Source organism: Macaca mulatta, chromosome 6 (genome assembly GCF_049350105.2).
Source record: "Macaca mulatta isolate MMU2019108-1 chromosome 6, T2T-MMU8v2.0, whole genome shotgun sequence".
Lineage (NCBI taxonomy): Eukaryota > Metazoa > Chordata > Mammalia > Primates > Cercopithecidae > Macaca > Macaca mulatta.
The window spans coordinates 178,894,945-178,908,686 of NC_133411.1; the positions used below are offsets into that span (position 1 = coordinate 178,894,945).

At 46.0% G+C, this 13,742-nt stretch overlaps 1 protein-coding gene across 3 annotated transcripts in view; it reads left to right on the top strand.

The window, feature by feature from the left end:
• Positions 1-13,742, top strand: part of DOCK2 (dedicator of cytokinesis 2) — a 436,838-nt gene that overhangs the window by 367,774 nt on the left and 55,322 nt on the right. For all 3 annotated transcript variants that reach the window (XM_028849908.2, XM_028849910.2, XM_077937437.1), the window contains 2 exons: positions 3,679-3,827; positions 13,410-13,495. In XM_028849908.2, coding sequence (XP_028705741.2) covers positions 3,679-3,827; positions 13,410-13,495 — 235 coding nt within the window. The remainder of the gene's footprint in view (positions 1-3,678; positions 3,828-13,409; positions 13,496-13,742) is intronic.

Here is a 13,742-nt window from a genome sequence, read left to right on the forward strand (position 1 = left end):
GTTCTGTCTTCCCCTTTTGAACTGATTTTTTTTTTTTAAATCAGCTCAGCTTTATTTCAAAGTCCCCAGGAGGCTTGCTGGACTCTGAAATCCAGGGAGTCATAACTTGCCTCATCCTTGTTCATTTCAGGGTCTGTGCCAGCCTTTGGAGAGGGCTTTCTGTCCCATGTCAGCCTCAGAAAGTCGTGGCTTACCCAACTTAATTCTCAGCCAAGTTCACAAAAGCCTCCCTTCCTCCCTCTTTTCTCCTTTCCCTCCTTCCCTCGTTTTCTTCCCTCCCTCCCTCCTTTTCTTCCTTCCCTCCCTCCCTTCTTTTCTTCCTTCTCTCCCTCCTTTTCTTCCTTCCCTCCCTCCCTCCTTTTCTTCCTTCCCTCCCTCCTTTCTTTCTTCCTTTCCTCCCTCCCTCCTTTTCTTCCTTCCCTCCCTCCTTTCTTTCTTCCTTTCCTCCCTCCCTCCTTTTCTTCCTTCCCTCCCTCCTTTCTTTCTTCCTTCCCTCCCTCCTTCCTTCCTTTCACCCTTCTTTCTTTCCTTTCACCCTTCCTTCCCTCCTTCCTTCCTTCCTTCCTTCTTTCTTTCCTTTCACCCTTCCTTCCCTCCCTCCTTCCTTCCTTCCTTCTTTCTTTCTTTTCTTTCACCCTTCCTTCCTTCCCTCCTTCCTTCTTGTTTCTTTCAAGGTCATCTCCTCAGTGCCCTCAGACCCTTTGCATTCCACCCTACAGTCCACTCCCGGGAGGACTGACAGAGGAGGTCACTGTACAAATGAGAAACCAAGACCAGAGAATTCATGGGACCCCTTTCCACCCACACCCCCTGAGCTCTTCTCTGTGCTCTCATTATCAGCAGATCCTCTCCCAAAACCTGTGTAATCTGGCATTTGGGTTTTTCCTGCTGGCTTATTGGCACTTTAATAGCCTTTTCTAATTGGTATCTGTTCCCAGTGAAGTTCAGCTTCAATTACATGAAAAAGACCCTCTTAGTAAACGCCCTTCTTTGCCTTTTCTCAAATACAGCAGTAGGTGTGTGTCTTGCTTGAGCACTTTTTTTCCCAAATGAGTTTGTAGTCAGTTAGCCACAAATATGTTCTGCGTGCATGTGTATGCATCTACATATGTAAAGATACGCAAATACATACACATTTGTATTACTTGAACACAAAATCCAATGTGCTGAAATTCCTTTTTTATGTAAATGAATAACATTTCTTAAGGGAGCATTGTAAGGGCCATTGAGGTCACACTGTATTTGGAGATCACCATCTCTCTCTCTGCTTTCCCTGTTCTGCCAAATATCTCCTCAACTGACTGTAAAGAATACAGATGAAAAGTATGTAAGAAATCACAAGTCTACAGCATGTCTGCCCTTTATTTTAAACCATCTAAAATTTGTCCTTATCATGCCCAATGCCCTCCAGTATTCTAAAGACCTTTGTTGCGTAAGCAATTTCTCCATTCCATGGTGGCTTATCTGACAGTTTCCCATTTACCTTCTACCTATTTTTGCACTCGACTTTGAATTTTAAAACCCCACTGTGGTTTGAAAAAGACTTAAAGGATCTTGAAGGATGAAATCAGAAATCTAGATTAGCAATTACTATAAACCTGCCAGCAAGGAAGTTGTTGTTGTTGTTATTGTTTTCTATTTGGGCCAAAGCAAAGACCTGAGGCTTAAGTGTAATCCAAATGCATCATCTAATGAAGCTTATGTCCTGGAAAAGTGTCTATGTTTTCACTCAACTCTGCCTGACTCCACTGTTTCATTCTCACTAACTGAGGATAGTCCTAGGATGAAGCCTTTTTTTTTTTTTTTTTTAATCTGAATCCTGGGCAACTACTCCAACATTAAGCCTCATTTAGGTTGAAAGAAAATTCGTTTTCTTACTGCTTTCCCTCTCAGCTCCTTTTCTGAGCTTTAATCGAAAGCAGCCGTGCCAGGCCACACGCCATACCACCTGAGTTTCTGCACCCTGAGGTGCTCTCTGCCCCAGGCGAAGACCACAAATGTTCATCCTGACAATGGATAAAAATGGGCTGGGTACCGAAACTCAGAAGGAGAAGGAGGCAGCAGCTGATGAAGTATAGAGGTGTCAGCTTCAATGATAGGGTTACTTGAATATGCTGACCCTCACTTCCCAGGAAATCCCTGTGATTCCTAAGTGCTCCTCTTTATTTCCTATCTGCCCCTTCTGATGCATATTTTCTGAAGATTCTGCTCAGTTCTGCTCAATAAGTTTCACCTTTATGGTTCATTTTGACCAAACATCACAAAGATAATATTAATAGCTAATGCTGTAGAAAGTAGGTGATGTGCCAAGCATTGTCCTGGGCACTTGCTAAATAATCACTCATTTTTTCTTTGATTCTTTACAACAACCTTATAAGATAAATACTGTTACTGTTCCAAGTTACAGATGAGGACACCGCGGTCCCGAGAGGTGAGACAAACTTGCTCAACATGACACAGCTACAGTTGATAGTGGAGTCAGTTTACACACTCAGGCCGTCTGGCTCCAGATTTGGTGCCCTTAACCACTGGGCAACACTGCCCTGGCGCTGATTCTTCTGTGCTCTGTGCTAAGTACATGCAGACATATTTTTACAAGATCTTCTCAACAGCTGAATATTGCTATTGCATTTTTATGAGCCATATATACAAGTCCCACAGCCAGAGAATGTAGGAGCTGGAAAATGTATTTTCTCATTCAGCAGGTGTTTACTGATCATCTAATAAGTCCTGTGCTCAGTGCCATACATAGACACAATGAGGAGAACAGACCTGGTCTCTAGTGGGGGAGGCAAATGTTAATCAAATGATTCGACATATAAAGACATCGTTTCAAACTGGCAAAACATATAGAGGCCGTGCAAGGTATCTTTTCTAGCTAAGGGTGGGAGGTGTAGAGAGGAGGCTTTTCTCCCAGAGGAAGGAGTGTTTAAGCTAAGATAGCACCCATCTGGGGGAGGCTACATGGTAATGGGTAGCAGGTTAGGGAGCAGGCAGGGAAAAGTATTCTCAACAAAGGGACGTAAAGTGCACAAGCCTTGCTGTGGGGGAAGCAAGGTGAAATTGTGACATTTGAGCCACCCTAGCTAGGCTAGAATGCCAGGAGCCAGGGGAGGGGTTGGAGGGAATGCCTTGAAATGAGGCAGAAGAGACAAGAAGTTGTGGTTCATCCGATCCTCAAGCTATGTGTTAAATCTCCTTGTTCCACTGACCACACTATTATAGCAGGTTCTTAGCAGCAAATTTTGCTTTTCTCATTTCATAAAACAGTTGGTAAAAGCCCATTTAAAAACTCTCAGCAACACGGCGTGTATTGCAGACAGGCATAATTTCGAATGTGCTGTGCTTTGCCATCTCTAACATATTCAATCATGGTCCTATTTGCAGAGCAGACGGTGCAGGTGAAAACCCTTGTAAACAGTGACGTGCTTTCCACACGCGCACCCGTGGTATTAGCCTTAATAATCGGGCTTGTTTTGGATAATGCATGCACTCTAACGGGAGTTAATATATGTTAAGTGTTCAAAACGGTGCCTGGCTCGTGGTAAACAGCTATATAAGTGTTCACGATTGGTTTTACTATTATGCCTCCTTTTTTTTCTTTCCCCAGGCTTGGTCGGGGGAGGATCTGTGCATCACCAAACTGTTATATGTGTTCACATTCCTCTTCTCTTTCAGGTCAGAACAAAATCTGCTTCATCCCAGGCATGGTGGGCCCTATATTAGAGATGACACTTATCCCTGAGGCTGAGCTCCGGAAAGCTACCATACCAATCTTCTTCGACATGATGCTGTGTGAATATCAAAGAAGTGGGGATTTCAAAAAGGTAAAAAATGAGGCCGGAAACTCATGCCAGCATCCCTAATCCCCAGCCCATTTCCCCATAATGATATCGTCTTTCCATCTCCCTGAGCTTCATTGAGAGGCTCGGCGGCAGGATAGGGACATTTATTCATAGGCCTGGAATGAGCTGGCAGATCAGATTTGGTCACTATTCTATCAAGCTTTTCCGTCCGAGGGCAAGATTAAAATGCACTTTCTTGCTGTGTATTTGCTCAGTCTCTTTCTCAAGAGTCTAAGAACCCCACGTCTCTACCTAATGATTCCCTAAAAATGTGCTCCCAGGGCCCGCTCCTCCCAGCAGTCCCACTCTCTCACCCACTCTTGTCTAGTACTTCGTCTTCTGGGCTGACTCTGCAGATCTGTGTTATCCAGAAAAAGCCGACACTTCTGGGTGTCACACTTGTCCACACATCAAATCTGATAGCAAATGGAGTTAGGGACATGTTGCTCAGGAGGGACCTCTGGATCTGTGAGGGAATAGGACGCTGACCCCAGCATGGAGGGCATCAGAACCTCTGTGAAACATAAGAGCCGTTGCCCAAATATTGTCATTGAATATCTGGTCAAACTTGAAGAATGAGTTCCATTTCCTGGGCCTGGCCATGCTGGGAGCTCTGGCAGTGGAAGAAGCACCAGGTGCCACAATTGGCTCCTGGCACTGCTCAGTGACATTACCCTGTTTAGGAAGGTTGGTCTTTAAGTCCTATCAAGGCTGCCTGAGCAGTTCCCTCGGGTCTCACCCTCTGTCCTCTCTGCCCCACATCCTCACTTAGTTTTACCTCTAACCAAGCTTCTAACCCTCCTCTCTCCCCCAGTGCGTCTACCTCTTACTCCTACCATGTCCTGCCTTAAAACAGGTACTTAAAAGGCAGCAGATTCCAAACTGCCTTTCCTTAAGATCCTTAGGGATATTTCCCTTCCTTTACCCATTAATACCCTAACCCCCACAGAATAAAGCACACACCGTCTAGCCAGCATCCCCAGCCCTCCCGGCTCCAGCCTTCTGAGGAATGTCTCAGCCATCCTCTCCAACTCTCCCCGCCTCACCTCTTCTCCACCATCCCTTCAGCCCATCTGAATGGCATTGCCTCTGTGGGTGTCCTTCGGGCATTTTTTTCATCCCATTACTTCTCTGCACAGTCACAACCCTGCCTCCCAACACCTTCTAAACTCCTACTGATCCTGCGAAGCCCATCCAAATGCCATGTCGTCTAGGAGGTCTTTTCTCCGCATTCCTGCCATTTGATTTCTAAGACATGACTGTTATGTACTGCCTTGTTTTATACTCATTTCTGTGCATTTTTCATCTTCCTCATCTGCATCTAATGACGATAATGATGATGATTGTAATGACTGACTTTAGATATTTACTACGTATCAGGCATATGACACCTATTTTCTATTAGTTCATGCAGTCTTTTTTAAACTACAACTCTATGAAGTAGGTAACATTATCTTGTATTACCCATTTTAAAGATGAAAAGAAACTGAGACTTAGAAAGCTGATGTCATCTGCTGAAAGTCACCATCAAGAAAGTGGCAGAACAAAGGCTGCAACAAGCAGGTCACTGCAATTCCTAAACCCATGCTGCAACCCGCACTATCCAGCCACCAGTATCTCCCAGTAATACTGGCTGAATGATATTCGCTAGAGCAGTGCTTTCCCCAAATATGTCCATGGAGCACTGATCCAACAAGATACTCTAGGGAAGAGGGTTTCAAGGTTAAATACCTTTGGAAGCCACTGCATATTGGAACCCCTCTTAGAGATTCCCAGTGCATATTGGAACCCCTCTTAGAGATTCCCAGGGCATATTGGAACCCCTCTTAGAGATTCCCAGGGCATATTGGAACCCCTCTTAGAGACTCCCAGGGCATATTGGAACCCCTCTTAGAGACTCCCAGGGCATATTGGAACCCCTCTTAGAGACTCCCAGGGCATATTGGAACCCCTCTTAGAGACTCCCAGGGCATATTGGAACCCCTCTTAGAGATTCCCAGTGCATATTGGAACCCCTCTTAGAGACTCCCAGGGCATATTGGAACCCCTCTTAGAGACTCCCAGGGCATATTGGAACCCCTCTTAGAGACTCCCAGGGCATATTGGAACCCCTCTTAGAGATTCCCAGTGCATATTGGAACCCCTCTTAGAGATTCCCAGGGCATATTGACAGAGTCAGGGCACTGAGACATTCCATGGCAAACAGATCTGTCATTTCTTAAATTTATTTCTTGAATTTATCCGTTGTCAGGATGAACATTTGTGGTCTTCGCCTGGGGCAGAGAGCACCTCAGGGTGCAGAAACTCAGGTGGTATGGCGTGTGACCTGGCACGGCTGCTTTCGATTAAAGCTCAGAAAAGGAGCTGAGAGGGAAAGCAGTAAGAAAATGAATTTTCTTTCAACCTAAATGAGGCTTAATGTTGGAGTAGTTGCCCAGGATTCAGATTAAAATTTAAAAGAAAAAAAGAAAAAAGAAAAAGAAAAGTTGTTCGAGAGGAATAAGAGACTAGTTTGCTATGATGATACCACTGTGAGAGGTAGCATTATAGGAACTTTAGTGCCAGAAGGGCTAGTGACCAGCTGCCTTTTTGTGAAGAGCCTGAAAAAAAATCAGGCTGAGTAGGTCAAATGGAGAAAGAGGCCATATCTGAGCAGTTGGGATAGGGGGAGTGGAGGGTGAAAGCTTGGATTGAATGTTTGAAGGCAGCTTGGAATTTGCTGCCTTTTAAGTGGGAGCAAGGTCTATGCAGCTTGGGACCATGTGAAGGGCACACACCATGAGATGAAGGGCACTTGACTTACCCTAAGACCCACTTCTGAGGCCAGCAGGTGCCTTAGAAGAGTTCCTGGGAACAGGTGTGCAAAAGAAACACACCAAGTGCCTGATGGTGTACAATGTCGCAGAAAGAAATAAGACCTGGTCGCTGCCTGGATTGTGACCTGACAGATGTGTTTGGCGGCCTCAGAGGGTTTCACTCTAGTGTGATTTTCCTTCCCTAAAGGATTCTGGTATCTTGGTTTCTCTGTAGCATCCACCCACCTGTTTTCTCTGTATGGAGTCATTCCTTGGGCTCCTCACTCCAGTGTGCGTTCATTCTGAGCATGTTCCCCAATCACTTCTCCTCGCTGCTCCCTTATCAAAAGAGACAGGACAATCAGGCTGACTAATGAGGCAGATGCCCATGTGAAAACCAGCCAGCGTGCTTCATAGGAGCTCAGCTGGGGGATACGTGGGCCCAGGCATGGTTTTTGGTTCAGAGTAAGCAGTCATGGAAGGCGTCTCCAGGAAAGGGAGGTGGTGACACCCTGCTGAATCTCAAGCAGCCTTGATGGCCAGAACAAGAGTGAACCCCAGGACTGGGGTGTAGAATCCAGGAGGGCTGGTGTGCAAAGTGGCATTAGTTCATGATGCTAAAATAATCCAATGAGAGAAGAACCAGGTCCCCCAGAAGACCACGTTGTTCCCTTTCTAAAATGTGGGTTGCTTAAGGGACAGAAGAAACTGAGCAGGGGCTTTTCTCCCAGGTCATACCAAACCCTCTGGCCTGATGCCAGTTTCTTGAAGTTCTCTAGTTCTCATGCCTTTGTATGGGCTCTTCCTTTCATATCTTTGCCTGAAGAGATCCTAGACACCCTTCAGCTGAGACTTCACATTTTGGGAAAGGCTTTCCTTCTTCCTGAGGCAGTGGTTCATCTGGGTACAAGAGGCAAAGATTTGCTCAAGCCAAGTATACATAGGCTGGAACTAGGACAGAAAGGTGTTAGACTCTCAGTGGCTCGGGGTTCTGTGGGCTGAACAGGAGGCGACTCCAGGGCAATCTCTCTCTCTACTCTGGGTTTCTTTTGCAACCTCCATGCCAGATTTCCCTGTCTTGCCTCTCACCTAAATTTCATAGACAGCTGATGGGTTTGACTGATGACATTTACCCGTCATGAGTGCAGCATTTCGTCCCAGATCATCTCGGGGGTCTCTGTCCGTTGTCTAGGACTGGATGTCCCATCCCTGGTACACCACATGATTCCCTTGGTGGAGCTGTGGAAGGACAGTTTCAGAAAGAGGGCCTTAGGTGGACCCCACTGTGGCTGGCTTGGCCAGTACACATGCTAGAGTGAAACGTACCCTGTCCTGCCTGGGTTGAGTGGTCATCACACTTGTCCCACACAGCACAGTTACCTGCTCATAGGTCTGTCTTCCACAGCAGACTGTGAGCTCTTGAGAGCCAAAGCTGGTCTCTCAGTCCTGAACTCCCAGTCCCTGTCAGGTGTCTGAGATGCATGTTGTGGGCACCATGTCAGTGTTCCCAGAATGAATGGATGGAGGCATTTAGACCCCCATCCCAAGGCATTCAGGGGAACCACATCAGCACAGGGAGGTACATTCCAGCAAATGTTTTTATAACATAGAGTAATGGGGGTTGCTAATGACTGAGTAATCCCCTTGTGCTGGGTAGACCAGCTGTCTTGCTGGCCAATTCTTTGTGGAAGGAGGGGACGTAGGTGTTCTGGATGCTGTTGGTGGGAATGAGTGGGAGTCCTGGGGTATAGAGACCTTGGAGACTGGTTAGCTAGATTCAGATGGTAGAACTGTGTACCAGTCAGCATGGGGATCTGCGCCCTCAGCAGACAGGAGATCCCAGAGAGAATTCTTCTCTCAGAGAAAGAAGAGGGGATAGCATCTGACAGCAGTACCTAGAACAGTGCCTGAACACCATAGGAGCTCAGTCATTGCTCACTGAATGAATTAATAGATGGAGATAGCCATGTTGGCAGATTCCACTGAGACTGCATCTTGGCATGGAGTAAGTTGGTGATTTAAATTGTTTAGAACATAATGTGGAAAAGATTACATCAATTCAATAAATCTGCATTGAGTGTTTGCTGTGTTCTGGGTACTGTGGTTCGGATTCAGATAGACCTACTCCTTATAAGCTGAATAAATGTGGGTAAGTTATTGAACCTCTCTCAGCCTCAGCTTCTTCATCTGTAAATCGGGTATCAAACTGTCATTAGAGGTTCCCATCCCAAGCTCTTTGCGGGGATGAATTGGAACAATTAGAGACAACTCAAAGAAAATTAGAAAGCTGCACTGACTTCCAGACACCCCTTCTCACATGGCATTCTCTTTTCCAGATTCCTCCCAACTCTACTTCTTTCCACCCAGAATAACTGGCATTTCATAACAGAGGAGGTCAAAAGCAGACTTACTGGTGTTGATGTCATCGTCATCATCTTCCTGACATCCAGGCCTCTAAAACCATCTCTGCCCTTCCCATGTCAAAGTCAGCACCAGACATGTGAGGAAGAGCAATCATTCCCCAAATCTCACACTTCTATAGGGCTAGGCTCCAATCAGAAAACACTCTAGGAAAACAAGATGATAAAAATAGCCAAGATGTTCTAAAGCAGCCAGGAGAGGCGAGAGAAGCAATGCAGGGAAGGCATGAAGCAAACACGAGGCCCATATCAGGTCATTCTTCTGGAAGAGGGAGGCCCAGGCAGGAGGTTTGGGCTCCTGGAGTCTGCTCCTTTTTTCTTGATTTGAGCTTCTTAAGACTTGTATTGGGCCTCTGTAGAATCTGACTTCTGTAGTGGCCCAATGAAATCGATGGATACTCATTAGCAAACATCCACCTCACAGCAGTGGGCTAAGAAGTCAATGATATGATGCAGTCGTGTAGCTGTGGATGAAAATGGCAGTAATTTGGAGAAGCCAGAGCTACATCCTCAGCTCTGGATGGTGACAGTGTTGGGGGTAAGGACTGTTGCAGTATCATGATGGAGTGTATGTTTGGGAGAACCTTTTTTTTTTTTTTACCTTTTTTTTTTTTTAGACAGAGTCTCACACTCTGTCGCCCAGACTGGAGTACAGTGGCACGATCTTGGTTCACTGCAACCTCCTTCTCCCGGGTTCAAGCGATTCTCCTGCCTCAGCCTCCTGAGTAGCTGCGTTTACGGGTGCCCACCACCATGCCCAGCTAATTTTTGTATTTTTAATAGAGACAGGGTTTCACTGTGTTGGTCAGGCTGGTCTTGAACTCCTGACCTCATGATCCACCCGTCTTGGCCTCCCACAGTGCTGGGATTACAAGTGTGAGCCACCATGCCCAGCCAGGAGCACCTTCTTGTGTTGGACCTTGGGCCTACCCTAGCTCAAGTTCATCCATCCATTGGAACTCCAGACCAAGGTCCTACTTTGCCTCAGCCTCCTCATTTGTAACATGGGGATGATGATGTTCTTCTCCCTTGGCTGTTGTAAAGATTAAATGAGAGTATGATGCCCATGATAATGACAATGACAACACAACGACAATAGCATGATGAGCTTTGCTAACAATTATTGAGCACTTACTGTGTGCCAAGTGCCTTTTACTTGTGTTTGCCCTTTAATTTGTTACAGTACCACTACAAAGGAGGTGCTGTTTCAAATCTCCATTTAATAGATGAGCACACTGAGCCTCAGAAATGTTTATTAACTTGGCTAAGGTCATAGGGCTGGGAAAAAAGTCAAAGCAAGACTCAAACCAAGTCTATTCAATGCCGAGGACTATGATCATAGCCATTTCTGAGCACAGCAATGACCCTGGGATATGCCTGACTGAGACCTTACCCCTCCAGCTCACCCCAAGGGCTCAGGCATGGTGGTGTGGTATCATTTGTCTCTGCACACTCTCTGGCACCCTGTAATTTCCCTCCTGGCAGGCTCTTTTGTGACGCTGAGACAAGTGCTTATTTACCTCAACCACTTCTCTGCTCCAAAGAAAAGTTCAGCTCACCAGGAAGAATCATGCCAGCATTTCCCAGTGAACCCCTCAGACAAGAAAAAAATGCTGCTTTTCTCCCCTTGCGCTGCTCTCTGGTAACATTCAGCAGTAATAACAATAACATTAGTGGTGATGACAAGTAGATAGAGCATAGCGCACACTTAAGGTTCGGCACTTTGCTTGTGCTTTACATATAAAATCTCTGTGCCCTGTAACTACTCCACACTGTAGGTACTACTGTTATGCCAGTTGTATTGATAAGGGGTAGACAAATGCTGGCCCACAGGCCAAATTCATCCTTCCACCTGCTTTTGTAAATAAAGTTTTATTGGACTACAGCCATGCCAATTTGTGTACGTGTTGTCTAGGGCTGGTTTTGTGCTACAGCAGCAGAGTTGAGTAGTTGTCACAGAGACCATCTGGCCTGCAAAGCCTAAATTATTTACTGTCTGGCCCTTTACAGAAAATGTTTCCCAGTCCCTGATGTAAATCCTGACACTGAGGATTCGAAAGACCTACCAGCTTTCCCAAGATGGCAGAGGGAGGCAGGGAGGGATTTAAAGCCAGACAGCCGCACAGCAGACTCATTGTGTAGTCCCTCAGCTGTATTTCTTCCTGCTCTAGGCTTGGCAGAGAAGACATCTCTAAGCATGATAGTCCCCAGCCCTTGACATTGGATAATATTCAACACACACATACTGCTTGACAGGATGCACCACAGAAAGGGCATGACTCGTTTGCAGACTGGCAGTCTAGACCCTTGCCACACTGGGCCTCATCTAGGTGTCTGTTCCCTCCCTCCCTCCCTCCCTTCCTTCCTTTCTTCCTTCCTTCTATTTGTCCATCCATCCATCCTTCTCTGCTTAAGCTGAACGGCTGTGCTCATCTTTCTCCACATTCCCACCTTGACACTTTTGCTCACACCATTTCCCTCATCTGGAATGCCTTCCATTTCACATTTATCACAGTCCTACCCATCTTTCCAGGCCCAGTATATCTCCTTCAATAAGTCTTCCCCAACTGAGACAACTCATGAGAAATTCTTTGGCATTTGTGCTGTATCAGCACAAGCTTTTGGTCCCTTCCTTAGACCCTTTGTGCACAAAAGTGAGGGAACAATGGCATCACGGATGATGTGTGAACCAGAGGGAAGAGAAAATGTGGTCCCTGCCTTATCATCACCTAAAGATTCCAACTCCATGGAATCTCCAACTCTGTCCTTTATGCACGGGAAAGAGCCTGCCAAAGGTATCTGCCATTCATCTGAGACTTTAGACAGGTCACTTAAACTCTCTGAGTCTCTACTTTTTCACCTGTAATAATAACTGACACCGAGGGTTGTACCAAGCAAGGGCTGGCCACTCTTCGTGCATTGTCACATTTAAAGGTGATCCGTGACCTCCAGACTTCGTGAAGTATTATGAAGACCGGGTGTCAACAGGTCACGTTAGAAGCCAGGACTCCCCAAGTCCTCTTTTGGTCTTGGTGACCTTTGCCAAGCTCCCCTTTCCCTCTCCAGGTGCCAGTTTATTTTTTAATGGTAAAATGAGGGAAGAGCAGACTGCACGATTTGGATGGACTCTTCAGGGTATAATACTAAAACAGTACAAACCATTTTGCGTCAAAATCGTGTTAAAAAGACACAGGGTGACTTCAAAACAATGTGTTGAATAAGCCATGCACTCCAGTGGGTGAAATGCTTCTTAACATGGAAAGTAGGGAGACAAAACCTTCTGTGGCTTCAATGCCAGTTGGTGGAACTGTAGATGGATACTTGCTTTCTGATCACTTACCTAATCTGATCTCTGATCATTACAATTGTCACCAGTCTTGACTTATCTAAGACCTGACATTTGCTCCATGTCTTATGAGTATTTTTCATCATTTCTTTGGTTGGAGGGAACAAAACTCCAATTCAAACTGGCTGATATATACACAGATCAGCTCATATGAATGGGAAAGCATCAGATGTGACTGAATGCAGGGGCTCACAAATGGCATCAGGCCTCTGTTTCTCTGTATCTTCTGCTCTCTGCTTGCCTCTGTATTGGTGTAATTCTCAGACAGCCTCTTTCATTGTGGTCAGCAGCAGCTTCAGGCTCAAGACCTTCCATCTTTAGGTTGAACAGAAAGACTCATTTTGCTAAGAGTTCCTATAAAGCCTCAGATTTAGCGTCTCACTGTCTCAGTCCAGACCTTTATTAATGCTGGGACCTGGGCAATAAAATATATTGATTAGGAGCTAGGCCTGTGTCGGGTCTCCACACCTGGAATTAGGGAGGGATGTTCAGCCCACCAGAGCCCCAAGGACTACTGTTAAGACTGGTGTGATCACCAAAATATGGAGAAAGGAATGAAGGAATGCCAAGCAGGCAGAAACAATAGCTGTCCAGGAAATATGTCCATTCCCTTTTCCTCTTTCTGCAAAATTTCTACTTAACCTTTGAAAACAAGCTCAAATAACATGGGCTGTGAGAAGTCTTCCCTGACCTCTTCTTCTCCTTCTCCTTCTCCTCCTCCTCGTCTTCCTCCTCCTCCTCCTTTCTTCTTTCTTCTTCCTTCTTCTTCTTCTTTCTTTCTTTCCCCCCGCACCCTCTCTCATCACCCATGGCTCCCCTTCACTCTCTGGGCACTCCAAAAAGGCAGACATAGTATTCTGTTCCATTTTGCATTCCCAGATCCCAACACTCAACCTGGGAGATAATGAGTGCCCCCTAAAGCTTTGGTTGAAATAATGAATTGACTAATTTCAGCCCTCAGCCTCCTAACGTTATTGTTGATTTTTGCCTCCTGCATCTTCAGTTTGAAAATGAAATCATCCTGAAGCTGGACCACGAGGTGGAAGGGGGCCGAGGCGATGAGCAGTACATGCAGCTGCTGGAGTCAATGTAAGTTCAGTGCCCCGTGTGCAGGAACAAGCCTGTGAAGGTCAGGTGAGGCGGGTGGGCTCAGAACTCCAGGGGGCTCTGAGTGATTGTGTCCTCCCCTGGAGATCGATCTAGAGGCTCACGGATATCGGCAAAGCTCCATTTTTGGAAGAAACCTCACATTTCTCTCTGGAGTGGCCATTTGTTTGGAACTGACACAATGGGCCAGATGAAAAGAATCTTTGCTGTGTCGGGAAGAGGGAAATAA